Consider the following 25,279-nt stretch of genomic DNA (forward strand, 5'->3'; position numbering starts at 1 on the left):
AAGATCCCCATCAGTTATTACCACCGTATCCAAAGTTCCTGGTTCCTTTTCATTGTGCAATAGCACTGGAGCAGTTTGAGTAAAGCAGTGGTGGAGAATGCACCCTAAAACTCCATTGAGTGTTTCCTCTGAGCTGGTAGAAGCCTCCAATACAGTGGCTGTGGTGAGAGGAAGGACTGTATACTTGGCAATCAACAATTGAGTAAAATGCAAATCCCTTAGGATCTTACATGTATTACCTATTTTTGGGGGAAAAACCTTATAAAGAAATTGTACATCTCTATTGCATTGCATGATAATCTAGTTTCATCAATGTAAACAGATTCCAAGTTATTCTGATGATTTAACATCAATTCTTTAGTACAAATAATTCACCCTATATAATGCTTGATGCCCCCTTCCTTTCCAGGATATGCCTTAGACCCTTCACTAGACTTACAGCAATCGTCCACAAAATATATTGGCTCTGTTGATGAGGCTGAAAAAAATCAAGGTAAGAAGTTGGTTTGTAATATGTTTCACTGTAATTTAGACAATTCTGATTGTGTTTTTTTTTTTTTTTGTACGTTTACACTTAAAAGTAAAAAAAATAGAAAAATCATCAATGTTAAACATTTCTATTATTCTCTTTATTATTCTCTTTATTTGTTCAGCAGGCTTCTTATATTTCTGTAGTTGTCATAAATCATGCTTCAGTGTTAAACCTGTATTTGTTCCTAACCAGTTTTCTTGCTTGGCTCAAATTATGTTACTCCATTAGGTTTAACAGTGTTTGAGAGTGGCCAGAAAAAAAGTGATAAGCGGAAAAAGTTGAAAGGAAGTGATGCGGCTGACATAGATGGTTTCCTGGGTCCTTGGGCAAAATACATCGATGAGAAAGATGTTGCCAAACCATCTGAGGTGACTATTAAGCCATACATACAATAGAGAAGTTGATGTTTGCAGCTGTAAAAGGGATTTCAAACATGTACTGCTTCATTGATTTTAGGATGAGCAAAAGGAGCTTGATGAGATAACAGCGAAAAGGCAGAAGAGAGGCAAACAGGAAGACGATAAGCCTGCGGATGAGAAGACTATTTTGCACGGTATTTATTTTATAAATACTTTTTATTTTGAAGTACTGTATATTTAGAATTCGTAAAATATTGATTATTTATATCATAACTAAATGTAGATAGTATGTAATATAAAATGATGGAAAACTATTGTTGCTCATAAAGGTTTATAAAAGGCGTTGTTTATAAAAGGAGTTATTTAAAACTACAGCCCACAAGGATGATAAAAATAATATGCTATACGTGCTTTTTCTATCTTTGCAGAATTCTCCAATTCCGCTCACATTCAGTGCTGCAAAGCTTGCAGTGGAATTATTGCGGAATTCTCTGTTCTCAAAACACAGAATTCTGCTGAAACTCAAAGCCCCATACACCTCATTGGGATTCTCCCGTGGAATTGTGCAAAATTAAAGACAGGTCTTTAAATTTTACAGCAATTCCGCTGTGTGACTGGGATTGAAGTAAATGGGCAGTGAATTTTGGTGGAATTTTTGGTGAAATTCTTCCACCTAATTACACACACAAATTCCGCCGTGTGAACATGGCCTTACCCAGTTGTGCTGGGGCACATGAGGCCACTGAGCATAAGGCCAGTAACTGGCTGGAGTGTGTTCAGGATGTTATTGCTGCAGGAAAGCATACAAAGGCAGCAACGAAAACTACAATAGAGGTGCAGAATGAAACATGAATAAAACAAGTATTGTGTTTACTTTCTCTTTATAGCAGACTGTAAGGTTATGTTCACATGATGGAATTTTGCATGGAGATTCCGCAGCAGCAGAGTCCTATTGATTTCAATGGGAATCTGCTGCGCGCTTCACATAGCAGAATTTCCGTGCCAGAAACATCAAATTCCGGTATCTGCAGAAAGAATAGACAGGTCTATTCTTTCTGCGGACTCCACACTGAAATGCATTGCTGTCTATGAGATGGCGTATTTCCGAGTGGTCCTAGTGCCTGTATGTTAGTGCAGACACACTGCTGTCGGGTGAATGTCCACATGTAAATTTTTGCCTTTGTGAACATAGCTTAAGAATAAGTTTTAAATAATTGACATGTCCTTTAACTAAAACCACTGCCTGGTATTTGAGTAAGGCTATGTTTATAGATTGCTATCCCTCAGTATGATTTCAGAGAGCTATTACCATATACATATATTTTCCTGAAATATTTGATGCAGTCTTTCAATATTTAAGACAAAGAAAAAATACTTCAGTTTCCAGTAGTAGAATGTGATTATGGTGAGATGGGGACCTCTGTATAAAATTCTCATAAAAAAGTTAAGCTTACACTTTCATATTTTGTTATTGGTTAAAGTACTATGCTTTTAACTGTCACGATTTTTCGCAGAAAGACTTCATAGCCCCAGGTAGTTCTGCTTGAAGGCAGGTCATTTCTACCCAGTCCTTGCTGTACACACATCAAAGGTCTTATTAATGATGGCCTTTAAAGGAAAACTGTCAGCCTGTTCATCCACACTAAACCTAATAGACTGGGTTATAATGTGGGTGAACAGGAGTCCAACGAGGGGTCTGTTACTTAAATATGTCCAGTAGGTCCTGATATATATCCCCCAGAAAATTCTCTGCTGAATTCAGGGAATCACGCTCGGGGCGGCGTTTCATCGGCCCAATTTACATATTCATTGTCTCTGACTCCACATCCTAGTAAAGTGGAGTCATGAAGCCCCTCCCCCTTGTGCGCGATTCACTGAATTCAGCAGAGAATCTTCTGGGGGATATATCTCAGGACCTACTGGACACATTTAAGTAAGTGACCCCTCATTGTCCTTCTGTTCATGCAAACTATAACCCAGTGTATTAGGTTTAGTGTGGGTGAACAGGCAGACAGTTTTCCTTTAAGCAGTTTCTAGTATACTTCTTGTCAGTCTGTCAGGACACATTAAAGAGGCTCCTTTCACACTGAGTATTCATCTGTTGTTAAGCATCCGTTTTCTGTGTAAACACGGATGTATAATAATGGATGAAATAACGGGTGCGAACGGCTGAATAATGTCCGTCAAAATTAAAGGGCATATTCATCCGTTAAGACCCGTTATAACATCCATCATGTACGGCCGTTTTAACACCACTGCCTACAGACTCCCACAGTTGGGACTACTACTATTCCATCATGGAACAGACTTGTTTCCATGATGGGAGTATTAATTCCCCAGCTGCGAGAGTCTGACGGTTGCGCTATATATCTTGCTCCCGACAGCACTTTTAATATACATATCGCCCTCACTGCCAAACACAATGATCATTTTAAAAACCCCGCTGGGATCCCTGAATGGCTCCTCAGTATCGGCCATTCAGGGCTTCCCACGAGAGATTTAAAAAAAACAAAAAAAAAACAGATACATCGCAGAGTTGCGGAGCATGCCACCAGCTCCCCTGCTTAATACCTTCAGATCACATCGGGTCTAAGAAGCGAGACCCGGTGCGATCAATCCCTCAGCCCCCTGTACTACAACCGCTATCATGGAACAGACTCTGTTCCATGATGGGGGTAGTAGTACAAACACTAATGTAGCCTCCCCATCTGTCTGCAGACTCACACAGCTGGGGAATTACTACTCCCATCATGGAAACAAGTCTGTTCCATGATGGGAGTAGTAGTAGTAGTAGTCCCTCAGCACTGCATGAGTCTGCTGATGTCGCCTCTTTTGAGCATGCCCAGAAGTAATAACGGATATAATAAACCAGATGCAAACTCATGACATAAAGGCTCATCCGTTTGCCATAGACTTCAGTGTTAAAAATAACGGCCGTTAATTTACCCGTTTCTTGTGACGGAAGAAAAATGAGTTCATGTTCCGTTTTTTTTCTTCCGTCACAAATAACGTCCTTTATTCATGACAGGCTATGATGGGTCATAACGGATAATCAAAAAATCCCATAGACTTGAATAGGATTTTGTAACGGACGTTTAACATCCGTTTTTAAGGCTTTTCTAGCGGAAGTTTATAACGGGTCTTTTAACAGAGCAACTTTATAGTGTGAAAGGGGCCTAAGATCTATGGATATTTACAGCCATTGTTGGGATGTTTTGTAATTGTGGCAGATAGAAAACTTAAAGGGGTACTCCCATGGAGAACTTTTTTGTTTACATCAACTGGTGCCAGAAAGTTAAACAGATTTGTAAATTACTTCTATAAAAAAAATCTTAATCCTTCCAGTACTTTTTAGGGGCTGTATACTACAGAGGAAAGGTTTTTCTTTTTGGATTTCTCTTATGTCACGACCACAGTGCTCTCTGCTGTTCATTTTAGGAACTGTCCAGAGCAGGAGAAAATCCCCATAGCAAACATATGCTGCTCTGGACAGTTCCTAAAATGGACAGCAGAGGTCAGCAGAGAGCACTGTGGTCACTACACAAGAGATATCCAAAAAAAAAAAAAAATTCCTATGTAGTATACAGCCCCTAAAAAGTACTGGAAGGATTAATATTTTTAATAGAAGTATTTTACAAATCTGTTTAACTTTCTGGCACCAATTGATTAAAAAAAAAAAAAAAAATTCCACGGGAGTACCCCTTTAAATGGAGCCGAAACATATCCTAAAATAACTTTTTGTTTCACTTTAAACATTCACTGTTTCATCTTGAGCATACTGTTTTTGTTTTTTATTTTTAGTTAAGGAAATGTTTGACTATCAAGGCAGATCATATTTACACATTCCTCAAGATGTTGATGTTAACCTGCGGTCTACTGAACTGCCTGAGAAATGTTATCTACCCAAGAAGCAAATTCACGTTTGGTCCGGGCATACAAAGGTAATGTTAATATTACAAATAAAAAGTGTAGATAAAAACATTTTTAATAAGAGTAAAATTGTGTAAAAGGGGTTTGAGGTCTTTTATTTATATAGGTTATTTGTGATACAATGTAATACACCAAAAAAATGTGGTTATACTCTTCAATCTAATGTGGTTGAGTTCATGAATATGGTCATGAGGATGTATTCGCTGTCAAACAAACATGAAATCTGTGTTACGGAAATGTGCAGTCAGGCATACAATAACTATAGGGAGACATGGCAAATGCATAGTCTCATCAGGCCTAGTTTATAGAAAGACAAGTGGCACCGATACCTTAGTCAGGCAGCTCCCAGAGATGGCCAACAGAAAGGCATTGCAGGTAACCAGATAACTCCAGTCACAACGGTGCTAGGACAGTATGATAATAGGTATCAACACTAGTACAACTTAGAACTGAACAGGCGTCCTGCACTCACCGCATAAATTCTGGTGACACTGCTCCCATCTCGGGCTGCTCCTCCGGGTCGACTGACAAAGTAGCATGGGGCACTCAGAGGCGACTGCCGATGGTTTCATGCAAAAGATTGTGCTTCTTCCGTCCTCGGTTATGTCATCGCGCTGTGCAGTATAGTGGTCATGTGATCCCGTGATGTGATTGCAGTAAAAACAAAAATATGAAGAACAGAACAAAATAAATCTCCTTATTAACTGAAAGGGAGTATAGACTAATTACGCTTTACTACTTTCTTAATACCACAATTATAATTCAAAGAAAAGGGGATATATCTAGCCTATCCTTTAACCCTAAGGGGCCTTGCCCGTCTAAGCACAAAATCCAGCGGGCCTCAGCTTGTAATAATAACCGGCTCCTATCTATCCTGCTAGCTCCAAACCTCTGAATTTCAAGTGTGAACAGTCACTGTTGTGTATTGCCTGCATATGATGATGAACAAATTTCGGCGATCCTCCACCTTTTTTCACTTAATATATATATGTTCCCTTATCCTAATCCAGAGTTGTCTCTCAGTCTTCCCGATTGTAATATTTTTCACAGCTTTAAATCCTGAAGTACACCACAAATGTACTTCGGCAGGTTATCAACTCCTTTTATAACGTAATTGTAACCTCCAAGAATGCCGCTGGGAGAATTGGAGTTAAGCTTGCATTGAGGGCAGAATCCACACTTTTTATTTCCCTTCAGGGCACACGAGGTTAGCCAGTTCTCTTCCAACTTGTATTGTTTTTGATTTTTATGTTTTTTAATGTAGTCTGATATGGTGGTGTTTTTTCTGAAGGTAATGGTAGGTCTATTATGAAGTCTCTGCAATATCAGGATCTGAGGACAATAAATGCCAATTGCTAGTTATAGCAGCTCTTACAGTATTATTCAAGGGACTGTTTTTAAAGGCAGATGTGAATCTTCTATTTCTGTTGTCGTCCCTAGTAACAGGTTTCCTCCTGAAAATTAAACTTTCCCTATCTCTGGTTTGGCCTTGTGATATGCTCTTTGCAACACTCGCTCTGGATACTGACTTTTAGTCTTGTTAATAAATCCTCCGCTTGTATGTTGAAATCTTCTCCATTACTATTATTTTAAGTCTTAGAAGCTGACTATAAGGAATTCCGTTTTTGATGTATGCAGGATGTGAACTTTTATTGTGTAACAAAGAATTTAGACACCTTTTTTCCTGAATCCTTGTGATTTCAAATGGTTGTCTTTAACAAAGAGGTGTAGATCTAAAAACTCCAGACTCTTATCACCATATACGACATGAAATTACAAAAACTCTTGTGATCCCTCCCAGACAATTGGTATATCGTCCATATATCTCCAAAATGCACGAGTGTGGCTGACATACGGATTCTTAGTACTAAATACATATTCCTGTTCACATACGGCCAGATAAAGTGTTAGTCACACGCAGGGACCCCCTTTAGAAGAAAAACGAGGAGGGGTGGTGGAAAGAGAAATTCCTCGAGGCAAGTGGTTTCAGAAACGAAAAGGGGTATCGTGGAAGGAGTAACTGAGGAGTGTTTGGAGATTTTGACAGACGTCATTCTCCCCCAAAATACAGTTCAAGCTCTATCTAAAGGCCTGAATTTCGGTTTCATTGAAAATTTTGATTTTACTTCTTTTGAAATTGATTTATTTAAAGCGGTAAGAAAAATAAATCAAGTTTTTTGCGAGTCATAAAACTAGCATTCCTACTTTGAAAGAAAGTGACACCCCACGTAAAATTGGCCCTTTGGGGTTTATTCCTGAGAAGGGTTTTGGCACAGACATGACAGGATACACCTATATTTTAGCTGAACTTGCAGCTATTGATGCATCCTTATGTGAGATAAATGATATAGGTGCAGAACGCTTCACAGGAGGGGTCCCATCTACGTTTAATCCCCCTCTTTTAACAGGGAGTCCTATAGACTTGTTTTTGAAGGCTGTCAGAAAGGATATGAAGGCTCTTGTATATCCCTAAGCTTCTAATAATCTTTCTGTGGAGGAAAGGAAAGGTCTTAAGTGGATAGCAAGAAGGGAAGATCTAGTGGTCTCGAGGGCTGACAAAGGAGGGAGTATTGTGGTGTGGTCCACTAATCAGTATGAGACTGAGGCGAGACGCCAGCTAGCAGATGAGAAGGCTTATGAAAAGTTGAATCTGAATCCTACCCGACGTATTAAAGAGAAACTCAGGTCTTTTCTGAGACATACGTGTAATTAGGGGTCTTGGACCAGAAACAAGCGGAACGCCTCATACCACTATCTCCTTGTGATCCGAAATGATACCTGCTTCCATAAATGTCCTGTAAAATACTGTAATTCACCCCCTTTAGATGCACTCTGCAGGGGTGTCCCCCACTGGCAGTCAAACTTTGGGTCCCGGAGGATGGTGACTAAGCCGTCCCCCTTAATCGCATATGTATTTTCTTCAACTCCAGGTCCTAGTGATGTGGAGTTACACGCCCCGAGCGATGCGCTCTGTATGCGGACGCTGAAGATTTTACGCGGCTGTCACGTCCTGATGACGTGAGAGCTGTGCGTCACCATTTGCACTCATTTATGGATGTGATATACAGTTTTAGGTTGGTGGGTGGGACTACTTTAAATTGGTTTTCTCCTACTCTATGCAGCTAGCTATAGACTTAGTATTACAATTTTTTTTTTATAATGTAATTTGCTTTATCTATCTTTCCTTCTTTCTTTTAGGGTGTTAGTGCTGTAAGATTATTTCCCCTTTCTGGCCATTTACTTCTGTCTTCTTCTATGGATTGCAAGATTAAGGTTAGTAAAAATTCTCAGGTCCTTAAAACTCTGGTGCTGGTTGTAGGAGCCACAAAATGATGGCTAACATGCCCCCTCCATGCAGCCCTATGGGAGAACTGCAGGTTCCCGAGTGCAGCGCTTAGGCTCTCCCATAGAGAAGCATTGAGAGATGTTTTGTGCAATTTGACACACCCCATTCACCCCCGGGGCCCTGTACAAGAGAAAGTGGGGGTCCCAAACGTGTCAAAAAAATTTTGGTCAGGTTCTGAGTGCCTGGATCCCGAGCAATCGCTAGAACGAGCTGGGAGTAGAGTGCTCTGAGAGACAAACTTACATTGTAAGTCTATGGGGTTGTTTTCTTGGTCAGCCATGCTTTTCTCCCAGTTCTATCTAGCAATTGATTGGGGTCTGAACACTCAGAGCCTGACTGATCAAAACATTTGACTTGTGTCTAGGACATATCAAAAAAATTTTTAAGCGACAGGTACACTTTTTAAACCTGGAAAGTTCACTATGAAAATTTCCTCTCCTTATATCATCTCTATGGAATATACTTTGATATTAACATGAAATTCATTCAAAACGAACATTGATACATGATACATAACCATATTCATTATAATAAAATATTATTCATACACTTGTGTATCCTTCATATATTTGTGTATTCATATGCATGACCAAACAATATGCCTTACCCATGCTTTATTTTCTTAAACTTTGTAAAGAAATTCCAGTAAAAAATATGTAAGTTACATTTTGTTTTTGTGAAATCTCTTCTTGTTGCAGCTTTGGGAAGTATACAATGAACGAAGATGTTTACGAACATTCATAGGTACAGTATGAATTTTGTTAATACATTTCAATTTCCTTAGGGTCTGCTTGGAACAAAAGAATGTTTACCTGTTGAAGGAAATGTCCTATTGCTTAAATCTTAATAGGTGTTTATATGTACCGGTATTCTTTACAAACGTTTGGTAATGTTTGTTAAAAATTTCAGGATTTCAAAATATAGATAAAAAAATTTGAAGTTTCCATTTTGGCCACTAGGCCTAAAAACTAAGCTGAGACTTCCTGTTCTGTACAAATCACCTCCCTGCAGTGCAACAGACAGGAGTGATAGGTGACACTCTGAACAGCATTTTTCTAACTAATGTGCTGCCGCAACACATTCATAAGCGTGCCGCAGACAACTCCGGGGCTGTGATATACCTCCCCTGTCACATCTCACCTGTGACTGACCTGCCATGACACTTACATCTGTTTTTTTTTTCTCTGGGGTAGGTTCCTCAGAATTAGGAATGCCTGCTGGCATTCCCTGGCGTAACATACTTTGAGTCTCCACCTACCTCTCTTCAGGATAGATAGTGCAGTCTACTCACTACTTCACAACTTCCTTTACAGACTTTTCAGTCTGTGTCCTACAGTTTCTTATTTGGTCCTAGGGCACAACTTTTCTTCAGAACTATATCCTTCCCCTGGAATCTATATACTTCCCCTGTAAAGGTCTATTCACATGGCAGATTTTGTGTATTCGGAATTACGCCTCACAGCTCAATAGACTTCTAGATTCCGCACTCCCATTCACACTTCTGAATTTCTGCATGCGGATTCTGCACCTATTCCACACAATCTGCACAAGCCAGAAACCACCCAAATGAATGCGGAAACAGAATTTGTGCAGAAATTCTGCCATGTGAATAGACCCTAAGGATTCCATTCCTGCTGTTCCCCACTTCGACCACTTTTCCCTGGTCGGTTCTCCACTTTTTTTGGCCTAGCCTATTCAGTTTACAGCTAAGTTGCTAAAGTCTGTGGTCCTTCAGCACTCTTCTCATAAGGCAACTGGCTTCTCCCACACCTCGCACTGTCTCTGAAAAAGTTTACACGTAGACAGTTTCTCCTTCTGCTCTTTTCCCGCTTAATTCTGGTTTGTCTTTGAGCCCTAGATGCGTTATCTTTGCATCTCCTTCTTGGGAGGATGTTTGTGAATTCCGTTGCCCCCCCCCCCCCCCATAGTTTGCACACCTGGATTATAGCCCTCCTCTCTTCTCCGCTCCTTCCTTTCTTTCCGGTCAAGGTGATTTTTCACTTGGAGCTCCTGATTTAGCTGTTTATCATCTGGACTAATACAAAGTGGGTTTATGTTTTACAATTTAATGATTACACCATAGTTCTAATCTGCCTTTTAGGGTAATGATGCACTGGTCCTGTCAGGGTAGTTTTGTCAGCATCAGTGCCTCTTTCTTCCTCTTACCCTAGGAACCGCTTTTAGATGTCCCATGGTGCTTAGGTCTCCCCAATAACACTATTGAGAAGATTTTTGTGATTGGCGGCCCACGTCATCGCTCAGGTGGAGCAGACAGGTGATGCGGGCCATCAATCACTGCAGGGGGCGTCCCCACGGCCGGAGCAACGGGACTAGGTAAGTACAGCTCCCAGTCAAGCACAATACTTATGGGGCATTGGGGGTAACTTACAAACTTCATATCCTCATCATCCCTGGGAGAGAAAAAAAATGTACCTCGGGGATGGTGAGGATAAAGATTTTACCATATATATACACATTGCCAAGCATTATATATGGTAACATCTAATGCTTGGTTCCTTTTTTAAGGTATAGGGGGAAATCCATTAAGGTCTGCACCTAGAGCAGATAGGCCAAAAGTCACAATTTATTTGCAGATCTGCCCCTTGCTTGTCAATTGGGTTGAGCTTGTTGCAGAGGGGGTGATGCTTTGCACACAGTGGGCACAGTCACCCCCACTCACCAAATGTATAGCTATTTTAGCCTGCTAGTAGGCAGCCTCAGAAGTCCTTGGATTTATCAAGAAGCATGCGCCTATCCAGCATAACCCTACATTGGCAGGGGTTCACTTTAAACCAGTGTGTGAAGATAAAACTGTCATCTTAAATTTATTGACAAGTTGGTTATATTTTGAAGTGTGAATCTAGCGTTACTCACACCCAGTATTCAGATCGAGCATGGAGAGATGCAACTGCTAAGCTGGGTGGTATACTTGCCTTACAACACCCAGAGAGTGTTATGCAGGATTCTACAAATTAATGTGATAAGTGAAAATCACTTGGTGTGATATACTGTAGTTGCCTTGGTAACTGCTTGACATGCAGTTATATCTCTTAACACCTAATCTAAATGATTGGAGAAGTAACACTGGTGAAAATGATAAAAAGATCATATTCATAGATCACTGCTGACGTACTACTTTGGATGTATATACATTTTTGTTTTTGTTGCTGTTTAGGCCATAGTAAAGCTGTTCGTGACATTTGTTTCAACAATGCTGGCACCCAAATCCTAAGTGCAGCATATGACCGCTATCTCAAATTATGGGACTCTGAAACAGGTAATAGTTTAATGGTTTAAATATTAAATGTAATAGCTGGAAACTCTGTGTAAAGTTTTGTGAATGTCTGTGCTTTCATAAGAAACTGCAGTTCTTCTTTGCTTTAGCTGTAGGACATTTTTTTCTATCCAAAAAAAAAGCATCTCCTATTGAGATAAAAAAAAACAACAATCCTGTAGAGCGGAGAGGGGTATTTCTTAGGCTACGTTCACACTGCCGGCTGTCTCTGGCAGTGTGAAGCCCGCCATTTTATCTGTCTGTTTACAGCTGTCTGACTCCTATGGAAGGGTAGGTTCTGTAGAAAAGCATATATCTGAGTGTCCTCAGTCTTTTTCTTGGAGTGAGAGTAGGACAATTTGATCATATGATCAAAAAACTCAACAGTCAGAACAAGCTCCTATGTGCAAGATGAGAACTAGTAAGGTGATTTGAAGTATGTATCCGACTGACTGCTTGTGTATGTCTGTGTGTGTGAATGTCTGTGATTGTGTGTGCGTGTGTATGCAACTGGCCTGAACTCTGCGGGGGAATCCCACACATCTCTGCATAAAACTAGGAAGCTGCACTGACTGCCACAGCGCAAACAAAATAAAAAGGTAGTTGGGAACACCCCATTAAATGAACCAGGGTTATTTATAAGCTATATATTTTTTGTTTTAGGTCAGTGTATATCCAGGTTTACAAACAGAAAGGTGCCATATTGTGTTAAATTCAATCCGGATGAAGATAAACAAAATCTGTTTGTGGCAGGAATGTCTGATAAAAAAATTGTACAGGTGAGTAGCAGTGTCCTTCACATAGCTTCTACGGTTATTTTGACTGTTTAAAAGTGGGTTTTGATTTCTAACAACTATTTGTTCAACAAATGCTTCATATCTTATTCACTAGATCCTACATTGGTAATTTCTGTATTAAGAATAAGTTTTAACAGAAATGTAATTGTGGTTGGACTTTTTGACATACCGTATATAGTCTAGTAGAAGATGACCCGAATATAAGCTGAGGCCTCTAATTTCACCCCAAAAACCTGGGAAAAACTTATTGACTCAAGTATAAGCCTAGGGTGGAAAATACATCATCTCCAACTCCCCCCCCCCCCCCCCCTCACCATCCCGACCCCCTGTTATCGTCCAGACCCCCATTATCCCCCCTGGTCATCATCTAGACCTTCCTCATCATACCCCCCTCCTCTCTTGTTCTCTACTCCCTTCCCCAGTTGTAGCTCTGTTGGTCCTTCCCTAGCAGCCATCCATCTTCGCCCACCTAAGCTTTGGGGACCGTCCGAATTCAAAGGGGAGAGATGAGCCAGTCCGCACTGTCCATCTTGACCATTTCTCCCCTCCGGGCCTGCCCCGTACTAGTGATGCTGCATTGATGACGCTGCAGAGGGACGTCCGTGTCCAGGGACGCCCCTGGCCCAGAGCGGTGAAGGGGGCCTTCCAATCAAGACGGATGGTCCAGACTGGCTCACCCTCTCCACTTGAATTCGAATGGTCCCTGCAGCGTAGTTGGGTGCGGTGGACGGCCTGGCCCATCCTCCTCGGCACCCCCACCAGTATGCCTATAATTTTTTTTTCCTTCACTCGAGTATAAGCCTAGGGCGACGTTTTCAGCACAAAAAATCGTGCTGAAAAATTCTGCTTATACTCGAGTATATACGGTACACTACTCAGAAAAAATAAAGGGAACACTTAAACACATCAATGTAACTCCAAGTCAATCACACTTCTGTGAAATCACACTGTCCACTCAGGAAGCAACACTGATTAACAATCAATTTAACATGCTGTTGTGCAAATCGAACAGACAACAGGGGGAAATTAGACAATTAGCAAGACAACTCCAATAAAGGAGTGGTTCTGCAGGGGGTGACCACAAACCACTTCTCAGTTCCTATGCTTCCTGGCTGATGATTTGGTCACTTTTGAATGCTGGCGGTGCTTTCACTCTAGTGATAGCATGAGACTACAACCCACACAAGTGGCTCAGGTAGTGCAGCTCATCCAGGATGGCACATCAATGCAAGCTCTGGCAAGAAGGTTTGCTGTGTCTGTCAGTGTAGTGTCCAGAGCATAGAGGCGCTACCAGGAGACAGGCCAGTACATCAGGAGATGTGGTGGAGGCTGTAGGAGGGCAACAACCAACCTAGGAGCAGGACCACTACCTCCACCTTTGAGCAAGCAGGAGCAGGAGGACCACTGCCAGAGCCCTGCAAAATGACCTCCAGCAGGCCACAAATGTGCATGTGTCCACTAAAACGATCAGAAACAGACTCCATGAGGGTGGTATGAGGGCCTGACGTCCACAGATGGGGGTTGTGCTTACAGCCCAACACTGTGCAGGACGTTTGGCATTTGCCAGAGAACCCCAAGATTGGCAAATTCGCCACTGGCGCCATGTGCTCTTCACAGATGAAAGCAGGTTCACACTGAGCACGTGACGCCGTTGAGATCGTTCTGCTGCCTGCAACATCCTTCACCATGACCGATTTGGCAGTGGGTCAGTAATGTTGTGGGGTGGCATTTCTTTGAGGGGCTGCACAGCCTTCCATGTGTTTGCCAGAGGTAGCTTGACTGCCATTAGGTACCGAGAAGAGATCCTCAGACCCCTTGTGAGACCATATGCTGGTGTGGTTGGCCCTGGGTTCATCCTAATGCAAGACAATGCTAGACCTCATGTGGCTGGAGTGTGTCAGCAGTTCCTGCAAGAGGAAGGCATTAATGCTATGGACTGGCCTGCTTGTTCTGCAGACCTGAATCCGATTGAGCACATCTGGGACATCATGTCTCGCTCCATCCACCAACGCCACATTGAACCACAGACAGTCCAGGAGTTGCCGGATGCTTTAGTCCAGGTCTGGGAGGACATCCCTCAGGAGGCAATCTACCACCTCATCAGGAGCATGCCCAGGCATTGTAGGGAGGTCATACGGGCACGTGTAGGCTACACACACTACTGAGCCTCATTTTGACTTGTTTTAAGGACATTACATCAAAGTTGGATCAGCCTGTAGTGTGGTTTTCCACTTTGATTTTGAGTGTGAATCCATATCCAGACCCACATGGGTTGATAAGCTTGATTTCCATTGATCATTTTTGTGTGATTTTGTTGTCAGCACATTCAACTATGTAAAGACGAAAGTATTTCATACGATTGGTTCAATCATTCAGATCTAGGATGTGTTATCTTAGTGTCCCCTTTATTTTTTTGAGCAGTGTAGTTTCCCCCGGAAAGCCATCTGCAGAACCATTATTCCCTCATATTTGTAGGTTAGGTGGTTAGAAAGCCTCCTTCTCAGGGGTCTTGAATTTTTTTGAAGATAGTAGTACTATCTAATGTAGTCCTGGTGATAGGTCAGATTGACTCTGTTAAAGGGATGCTAAGTGCTCTTAGGTCTCTGAGGAGCACTACAATGAACCAGTGGGCTGAGCATGTGTAGTGAAATTTGATTAACTCTCATGAGTCTATAGAACTATGCAGAGAGGCTGCAGCTGCCTTTGTTTGTTACATTAGTTTATACCAAGGGATTTGTTTTTCATGGAGCTCACAATCCTTATCCCCATTGTGACATCTCCAATATCATAAGGTACTTGCTGTTCATCAGGGTCCAGCACCGTTGTATTAGAAATAATGCTGAGGCAGAAGCAACTCTGAAAGATCTACGTCAGACTGTTCAATATATTCTAGGACAAAAATCTGAAATACAACTTGCAGACTATCTCAAAATGTAAGTGCACATATTATAGGATACTCGCAAATGGATATAACGAGCACTGCCCTTAACCTCTTGGACGCAGGGCGTATGCATATGCCCTGCATCCCCGATCCTTAAGAACTCAGGGCGTACCTGTACGCCCTGAGTATTTCCTGTCCCTGCTGCTCGCCGGGCGGGGATTGGACCGGGATCATTGCAAATTTCCGATCAATTCAGATGGGCGATTTACGGCAATTCCGGGGGCAATCTGGTTCCAGTCACCTGGAAAAAAGGATGATGGGTGCCGTCTGAGACAGCACCTATCATCCTTTAGCAGCAGGAGTGAGGTGGCACTGGTGCCACCTCACGATCGTTCTTATCCGTCAGGACTCCTGCTGTGGGGGTATCTTTAACGGCACCCACTCCGCCCCTGTTCCGGAGGGCGTGAGCGGGTGCCCGGTGGCTTAACCTGAGGCTGGGGCCCCCGATCCCAGGCATCGGTGGCGGGATAGGGGCCCCAGTAGAGGTAAAATGATTAAAGACCCCCAAAATTTGTAACGCAATTTCTTCAGAGTACAAAAATACCCCATATGTGGGTATAAAATGCTCTGCTGGCGCACAACATGGCTCAGGAGTGAGAGTGCACTATGTATATTTGAGGCCTAACTTGGTGATTTGCACAGGGGTAGCTGATTTTACAGCGGTTCTGACATAAACGTAAAAAAATAAATATCCACGTGTGACCACATTTTGGAAACTACAACCCTCACAGAACGTAACAAGAGGTACAGTGAGCCTTAACACCCCACAGGTCTTTGACGATTTTCGAAGTTGGATGGGAAAATGAATAATATAGGAAAAAAGACCCCCCAAAATGTGTAACCCCATTTCTTCTGAGTAAGAAAATACCCCATATGTGGATGTAAAGTGCTCTGCAGGCGAACTACAATGCTCAGCAGAGAAGGAGTGCCATTAGGCTTTTGGAGAGAACATTTTTCTGGAGTTTAAGGCAACGTGTTTACAAAGCCCCCATGGTGCCAGAACGGTGACCCCATTTTGGAAACTACACCCCTTACGTAATGTAATAAGGGGTACAGTGAGCATTTACGCCCCACAGGTGTCTGACAGATTTTTGGAACAGTGGTCCGTGAAAATGAAAAATGTAATTTTTCATTTGCACAGCCCACTGTTCCAAAGATCTGTCAAACGCCAGTGGGGTGCCAAATACTCATTGCACCCCTTATTAAATTCTGTGAGGGGTGTAGTTTCCAAAATGTGGTCACATGGGGGGGGGGGGGGTACACTGTTTTGGCACCACTGGGGACTTTGTAAACGCACATGGCCCCAGCCTTCTATTCCAACCGAATTCTCTCTCCAAAAGCTCAATGGCGCTCCTCCTCTTCTGAGCATTGTATTGCGCCAGCAGAGCACTTTACATCCATGTATGGGGTATTTCCATACTCAGAGGTAATGAGGTTACAAATTTTGTGGGGCATGTTGTCCGATTTTTCCGATTGTCCGATTTTTCCCCAAATTTTACATTTTTACAAGGTGTAAACAGCATTTTAGTGACGTCATTTACACATCCGACTTTAACGAAAAGTCATCACTGTGCCCCTTGTTATGTTCCTTGAGGGATGTAGTTTTCAAAATAGTATGCCATGTTTTTTTTTTTTTTGCTGTTCTAGCACCATAGGGGCTTACTAAATGCGACATGCCCCCCAAAAACCATTTCAGCAAAATTTGCTTTCCAAAAACCAAATGTGACTTCTTCTCTTCTGAGCCCTGTTGTGCTCCAGCAGAGCACTTTACGTCCACACATGGGGTATTTCAATGCTCAGGAAAAAATGCCCCCCAAAATTTGTAACCTCATCTCTTCTATTACCCCTTGTAATAATGTAAAATTTGGGGAAATTTTTTTTTTTTTTTTTTTTACACATGAAAAGTTGTCAAACTTCTCTCCTCTTACCCCTTATAAAAATTCAAAAAATGGCTCTACAAGAACATGCAAGTGTAAAAAAAAATGAAGATTTTGAATATTCTCCTTCACTTTGCTACTATTCCTGTGAAACACCTAAAGGGTTAACAAACTTTCTGAATGTCATTTTGAATACTTTATACTTCTATAATGGGGTCATTTGTGGGGTATTTCTCACAGAAAAGCCCCTCAAATCCACTTCAAACTTAACTGGTCCCTGAAAAATTCAGATTTTGAAAATTGCTGCTATACTTTGAAGCCCTCTGATGTCTTCAAAAAGTAAAAACATGTCAACTTTATCATGCCAACATAAAGTAGACATATTGTATATGTGAATCAATGTATAATTTATTTTGAATATTCATTTTCCTTACAAGCAAAAAGTTTCAAAGTTAGATAGAAAAATGCTAAATTTTCATGAAATTTGGGGATTTTTCACCAATAAAGCATTCAAGTAAGGCTGCATTCACATCACGATTTCTCCAATTTCTCCATCCGGCCCGAGTACACGATTTTTATAACTTAAAATCGTATGAAATCGTATATAAAGTCGGATCCATTGACCTCCATTAAAAAATCGGATCCATTACACACATCCGATTTGATCCGCATCCGATTTCACACGATTTTTGTTCAGGTCTGAAATCGTGGTCAACCCCGATTTCAGACCCGAACAAAAATCGTGTGAAATCGGATGCGGATCAAATCGGATGTGTGTAATGGATCCGAATTTTTAATGGAGGTCAATGGATCCGACTTTATATACGATTTCATACGATTTTAAGTTCTAAAAATCGTGTACTCGGGTCGGATGGAGAAATCGTGATGTGGATGCAGCCTAACGACAAAAATTTACCAGTATGTTAAAGTAGAATATGTCACAAAGAAACAATCTAGGAAACAGAATAAAAGGTAAAAGCATCCCAGAGTTATTATTAATGCTTAAAGTGAGAGTGGTCAGAATTGCAAAAAAGGGCTGAGTCCTTAAGGTCCCTAAGGGGTTGATGTCTAAACCTTGGCAATAAAAGTACTTACTATGCAAAGTTAAAAGTAAGTCCACCACAAAATGAAAAATGTCCAAACTGGTGTGTGAATATATTTGCTGATAAAGTTCAGCTTTAACACTTATTTTTCTAATATCACACTTTTTCTTTCATCTCCATGTGGAACAAATCTGCAGCATGTAGGTAAGATTAGTAAAAAAAAAAAAAAATGTAAAAAAATACAGGAACATTTCCAAGAACAAAAGCTGCATAGAGTATATTCGAGGGGACCTGATTATTTATGTAAATTTAGAATATATAATTTATTTCTTTATCATTTAAACTTTCAGTGGGATATTCGAAGTGGGGAGATTGTCCAAGAATATGACAGGCATCTGGGAGCTGTCAACACAATAACTTTTGTTGATGAGAACAGGCGTTTTGTAAGCACCTCCGATGATAAGAGCTTGAGAGTCTGGGAGTGGTAAGTCCAATATTTAACAGAAATTATGGGAATGTACACATAAAATTGGTACTTTGGTAAGCATAAAGATTTCTTGAGGACAAGCAAAAGTGTTCATCAACCTCTATCCCATCTAAGCGTATGCTCTAGTGTTCCATATGGTATTGATTCTAAATATCACAATCTTTTGTTCAGATTTGCTTTTGCATTCCTGTGCCGCATATATTTGCATCTGTAATTAATGGTTAACAGCTTGAGCCTGTTTTAACTGCATTTTATTTACTACAGTAATTCAATTAAGATTAGTTGGTGCGCTAGGGAACAACTCCTTGGAGCAACTTAGAATGTGTGCACAGCTAAAAGTTTGGAATCATTTGGGGGAATGGACAATTTTTTTTTTCCATCTTTTCACTAGTTTACTTTCATAACTCAAAAAAAATTATTTTTGCCAATTCTATCTTTGCTCATAATGCAGCACTTTTTTGCACAAAAAAGTCTTTGTAAATGTAACTTGCATATGTACAGTTCATACCTACGCCAATTTTAGCATGCGAAAATATTAGTTAACCCCTTGGGGACTCAGGGTTTTTGCACTTTGCACAGTTTTTTCCTCCTCCCCTTTTAAAAATCGTAACCCTTTCAATTTTGCACCTAAAGACCCTAGTGATGGCTTACGTTTCTACGTAGTACATTTTTCAGTAAATTACATCTTATCTATATTTTGTCGATCCATACGGTTAAAATGATACCCTACTTATATAGGTTTGATTTTGTATTACTTCTGAAAAAAAATCATAACCACATGCAGGAAAATATGTACGTTTAAAATTGCCATCTATAACTATAACTTTTTTTTTTTTCCTGCATACGGGGCAGTATAAGGCATAATTTTTTGAAGTACAATTTTTGTATTGATCTGACTTTTTGATCGCTTTTTATTACATTTTTGTATGGTGTAAAAAGTTACCAAAAAGACGCTATTTTGGACTTTGGAATTTTTTTCTGCGTACGCTATTGGCCATGCGATTTAATTAACAATATATTTTTATAGTGCGGACATTTACGCACGCGGCGATACCACATGTTTATATTTTAATTTACCTTATTATTTTTTAAATCATATTTATATATATATATATATATATATATATATATATATATATATTTTTTTTGCAATGTTATAGCCTCCATAGGGGGGTATAACATTGATTGCCAGCACTGTTCAATGCAAAGCCATATCATTGCATTGATTAGCGTTATCGGCGGTCGATTACTCAAGCCTGGATCTCAGGCTTGGAGCGGTTGGACGCGCCCGAGGCAGGTAATGGACCCTCCGCTCGCATCCTAGCTGATCAGGACACCGCGGTTTCACTGTGGTGGTCCCGATCAGCCCGACTGAGTCGGGACCCGGGACTAATAGCATGCATCACCGTTCGCGATTCAAAGTTGATTGCTGTGTCTAAAAGGTTAATAGCACATGTCTCCGCGATCGGTGATGTGCGCTATTAGCCCTGGGTCCCGATGACCGTTAGACGCCGGGACCGACCCGATATGATGAACAGGTACGCCCTGAGTCCCCAAGAGGTTAAGGACCAGAGTTTTTTTTTTGTTTTTGCACTTTCGTATTTTCCATCTCTCCTTCTAAAAATCAAAACGCTTTGTTTTGCACCTACAGACTTGTTTTTTGCGCTACCAATTGTACTTTGTAGTGACCTCAATCATCTCACCCAAAATTTATGGCAAAACCAGAAAAAAATTGTGGGGCAACATTTGGACAAAAAAATCCTATTTTGAAATTTTTTGGAGCCTAAGATTCTATGCAGTGCACTTTTCGGTAAAAATTACACCATATCTTCTTTAGGTCCATACGGATGATTCCCAAATTATATAGGGTTTTTTTATTTTATTTTACTACTTTAAAAAATTATAACTATATGCACCAAAATTAGTATGGTTAAAATTGTCATCTTCTGACCCGTATAACTTTTTTTATTTTTCCATATACTGGGCAGTATGAGGGGCTATTTTTTGTGCCGTGATCTGAAGTTTTTATCGGTACCATGATTGTTTTGATGGGACTTTTTGATCGCTTTTTATACATTATTATTTTTCAAGGGTATACAAAGTGACCAAAAATACACAATTTTGGACTTTGGAATTTTTTTATGTTAACGCCATTGGCGGTGCAGTTTAATTAACATTATATATACTAGGGATCGACCGATATAGTTTTTTTAGGGCCGATACCGATAATCTGTGGCCTTTCAGGCCGATAACTTATGCCGATATTCCCGTATAAGTTATCGGCTATTTTTCCACCCCCAAGAAGCCGCTGCAGATCATTGATTTAAAGCGGGCGCTTTAAATCAATGAACTGCAGCGGCTTTGGCTGAATCCGAGACCACCGCCGCCACCCACTTCTGTCCCCCGCACACTGCCCCCACCGCCGCTGCCCCATTGCCTCCCCTATCCCCGGTTTTATTATTACTTGTTCCCGGGGTCCGCGTTACCTCTGGCTCCCGTTCTGCGCTGTCACTGTGCGCACTGACGGTGACGTCACGTTGAGGACGTCACCGCGCTGCGCAGCGGCGAACAGCGTAACGCAGCAGGAGCCAGAAGTAGCGTGGGCCCCAGACCCCGGGAACAGGTAATTATAAAACCGGGGATAGGGGAGGCAATGGGGGTGGCTTGCGGTGGAGGGGGGGGGTCGTTGTGCGGTGGGGGGTATTGGGACATTATCAGCAAGTTAATTGCCGATACCGATAACGTCAGAAATCGATAATCGGTCGATCCCTATTATATACCACATTTTTTTATTTTATTTTTTGTTTACATTTTTTTTTTTTTTTTTTTTATGGGAAAAAGGGGGTGATTCAAACTTTTATTCAGGAAGGGGTTAAATCATATTTGTCCTTTTTTTTATTTTTATTTTTTAGCCCCCATAGGGGACTATTACATGCAATAGTTTGATTGCAGACACTGAACAATGTTATGCCATAGCATAGAATTGATCTGTTATCTGCGCTCGATTGCTTAAAGGGGTATTCCGCCCCTAGACATTTTATCCCCTATCCAAAGGATAGGGGATAAGATGTCAGATCGCCGCGGTCCTGCTGCTGGGGACCCCTGGGATCGCTCTGCACGTAATGATGGGCGGTACAGGGGCCGGAGCATCGTTACGTCACGGCTCCGCCCCTCGTGATGTCACGGCCCGCCTCTTTCAATACAAGTCTATGGGAGGGGGCATGGCGGTCATCACGCCCCCTCCCATAGACTTGCATTAAGGGGACGGGCCGTGATGTCACGAGGGGCGGCACCATGACGTTACGCGGCTCCGTCCCCTGTATCGCCCGTCATTACGCACAGAGCGAACTCGCTCTGTACCGTAATGATAGCACGTGCCGCAGCGGGGATCTCGGGGGTCCCCAGCAGCGGGACTGCGGTGATCTGACATCTTATCCCCTATCCTTTGGATAGGGGATAAAATGTCTAGGGGCGGAATACCCCTTTAAGCGTGGATCTCAGGCTTGGGGCAATCAAACACCGATCGGACAAAAGGAAGGAAGGTAAGTACCCTCCCGCTGTCCTCAGTCCTGAACAGCTCCGCTGAGCTAACCGGCAGGATCTTCTTCCAGTTTAGACGCTGCGATCAACTTTGATTGCGGCACCTAAAGGGTTAATACCGAACAACAGCCCGATCGGCGATGTCCGGTATTAGCCACGGGTCCTGGCTGCTGATAGCATCCGGAACCCCGCAGGTACAAAGCACGCTCAGCACCTGAGCGTGCTTCACATTACGGGAGCCGGCCACGAGTGTAAATATACGCTCGTGGTCATTAAGGGGTTAAAAAATGGCACATTTTGCTATTCTTATTGGTGCACACAGTATAATAAATGTGTCACACATTCTATGAAACACAATTTTGGAACACATGTAGCCAAAATTCACCAGCAACAGCAATAGTAAATCTGATCCATTGAGGTTTTTTTTTTTTTTTTGTTTAACCCCTTAAGGACTCATTTTTTCCTCATCGCCTTCTAAAAATCATAACTCTTTTATATTTTCATCCACAGACTAGTATGGGGGCTTGTTTTTTGCGCGACCAGTTGTCCTTTGTAATGACATCACTCATTATATCATAAAATGTATGGCGCAACCAAAAAACACAATTTTTGTGGGGAAATTAAAACGAAAAACGCAATTTTGCTAATTTTGGAAGGCTTCGTTTTCACGCCGTACAATTTATGGTAAAAATGACGTGTGTTCTTTATTCTGAGGGTCAATACGATTAAAATGATACCCATTATTATATACTTTTATATTATTGTTGCGCTTAAAAAAAATCACAAACTTTTTAACCAAATTAGTATGTTTATAATCCCTTTATTTTGATGACCTCTAACTTTTTTATTTTTCCGTATAAGCGGCGGTATGGAGGCTCATTTTTTGCGCCATGATCTGTACTTTTTTTTGATACCACATTTGCATATAAAAAACTTTTAATTAATTTTTTATAATTTTTTTTTTATAAAATGTATTAAAAAAGTAGGAATTTTGGACTTTTTTTTTTTTTCGTTCACGCCGTTCACCGTACGGGATCATTAACAGTTTATTTTAATAGTTCGGACATTTACGTACGCGGCAATACCAAATATGTCTATAAAAAAATTTTTTACGCTTTTTGGGGGTAAAATGGAAAAAAACGGACGTTTTACTTTTTTATTGGGGGAGGGATTTTTCACTTTTTTTTTTACTTTTACTTTTACATTTTAAAACAATTTTTTTTTTTACACTTGAATAGTCCCCATAGGGGACTATTCATAGCAATACCATGATTGCTAATACTGATCTGTTCTATCGGTCATCTTCTGCTCTGGTCTGCTCGATCACAGACCAGAGCAGGAGACGCCGGGAGCCGGACGGAGAGGGGACCTCCGTGCGGCGTTATGAATGATCGGATCCCCGCAGCAGCGCTACGGGCGATCCGGTCATTCATTCAAATCGCGCACTGCCGCAGATGCCGGGATCTGTATTGATCCCGGCACCTCAGGGGTTAATGGCGGACACCCGCGAGATCGCGGGCGTCGGCCATTGCCGGCGGGTCCCTGGCTGCGATCAGCAGCCGGGATCAGCCGCGCATGACACGGGCATCGCTCCGATGCCCGCGGTTATGCACAGGACGTAAATGTACGTCCAGGTGCGTTAAGTACCACCTCACCAGGACGTACATTTACGTCCTGCGTCCTTAAGGGGTTAACTAGAGAAGGTGTATTTTTATGGTCTTTTTTTTTTTTTTTTGTTATAAAATCCTCCCTTGTTTTTAAAGTAGATCTTTTATCAGACAGTGCTGCCCCTGAAAGGGCAGCAGAGTATGGGTGCAGGTTATCTCTATTAGCCAAAAAAGCTAAAAAAAAATATTGACAAGGAATGCAACTCCCCCTGCGTTCCTCACATTGACTTCTAGCACCTGTACATGTGGATATGTGTATGTATATATGTATATGTGTATATATATATATATATATATACAGTGCTCCTTTCAAGAAAACAGCGTGAAAAAAGCATGACAAAGGCTTGTACGCCGAAACGTTGCATCCCATGCTCTAATGCAATAAAGAATCTTAACTTGCATTTAATCTGGACCCAGTGATTGGTGCTGTTTTCTTGAAAGGAGCACTGTTTGTATATCCAGCCTGGCAAGCTGGGGGATACCTACACCACACTGATGGCCTTCCTGTGCTGAAACTTTCTTTCCACACACATAGATAGATAGATAGGATAATATATACATAGATAGATATTATACAGTGGGGCAAAAAAGAGACATAATGAGAATATCCATAAAATCACAGTCTGATTTTTTATGAATTTATTTGCAAATTATGGTGGAAAATTAAGTATTTGGTCTCCTCTGTCCTCCACTCGTTACCTGTATTAATGGCACCTGTTTGAACTTGTTATCAGTATAAAAGACACCTATCCACAACCTCAAACAGTCACACACCGAACTCCACTATGGCCAAGACCAAAGAGCTGTCGAAAGACACCAGAAACAAAATTGTAGATTTGCACCAGGGTGGGAAGACTGAATCTGCAATAGGCAAGCAGCTTGGTGTGAAGAAATAAACTGTGGGAGCAATTATTAGAGAATGGAAGACATATAAGACCACTGATAATCTCCCTCAATCTGGTGCTCCATACAAGAGCTCACCCTGTGGTGCCAAAATGATCACAAGAATGGTGAGCAAATATCCCAGAACCACACGGGGACCTAGTGAATGACCAGCAGAGTGCTGGGACCAAAGAAAAAAAGGCTACCATCAGTAACACACTACGCCGCCTGGGACTTAAATCTTGCAGTGCCAGATGTGTTCCCCTGCTTAAGCCAGTAGATGAGCATTTGGATGATCCAGAAGAGTATTGGGAGAATGTCATATGGTCAGATTAAACCAAAGTAGAACTTTTTTGTAAAAACTCAACTCGTTGTATTCGGAGGAGAAAGAATGCCGAGTTGCATCCAAGAACACCATACCTACTGTGAAGCATGGGGGTGGAAACATCATGCTTTGTGGCTGTTGTTCTGCTAAAGGACCAAGACAACTGATCTGTTTAAAGGAAAAAATGAATGGGGCCATGTATCGTGAGGTTTTGAGTGAAAAGCTCCTTCCATCAGTGAAGATAAAACGTGGCTGGGTCTTTCAGCATGACAATGATCC

General features: G+C 41.4%; 1 protein-coding gene across 1 annotated transcript in view; it reads left to right on the forward strand.

The window, feature by feature from the left end:
• Positions 1 to 25,279, forward strand: part of CDC40 (cell division cycle 40) — a 64,124-nt gene that overhangs the window by 27,049 nt on the left and 11,796 nt on the right. The window contains exons 4-12 of the mRNA XM_056566312.1: positions 410 to 493; positions 761 to 900; positions 989 to 1,085; positions 4,693 to 4,832; positions 8,020 to 8,094; positions 8,866 to 8,911; positions 11,343 to 11,444; positions 12,105 to 12,220; positions 18,450 to 18,583. Of these exons, the coding sequence (XP_056422287.1) occupies positions 410 to 493; positions 761 to 900; positions 989 to 1,085; positions 4,693 to 4,832; positions 8,020 to 8,094; positions 8,866 to 8,911; positions 11,343 to 11,444; positions 12,105 to 12,220; positions 18,450 to 18,583 (934 nt within the window). The remainder of the gene's footprint in view (positions 1 to 409; positions 494 to 760; positions 901 to 988; positions 1,086 to 4,692; positions 4,833 to 8,019; positions 8,095 to 8,865; positions 8,912 to 11,342; positions 11,445 to 12,104; positions 12,221 to 18,449; positions 18,584 to 25,279) is intronic.

The sequence above is a fragment of the Hyla sarda genome, chromosome 3 (assembly GCF_029499605.1).
Source record: "Hyla sarda isolate aHylSar1 chromosome 3, aHylSar1.hap1, whole genome shotgun sequence".
In the NCBI taxonomy this organism is placed as follows: domain Eukaryota; kingdom Metazoa; phylum Chordata; class Amphibia; order Anura; family Hylidae; genus Hyla; species Hyla sarda.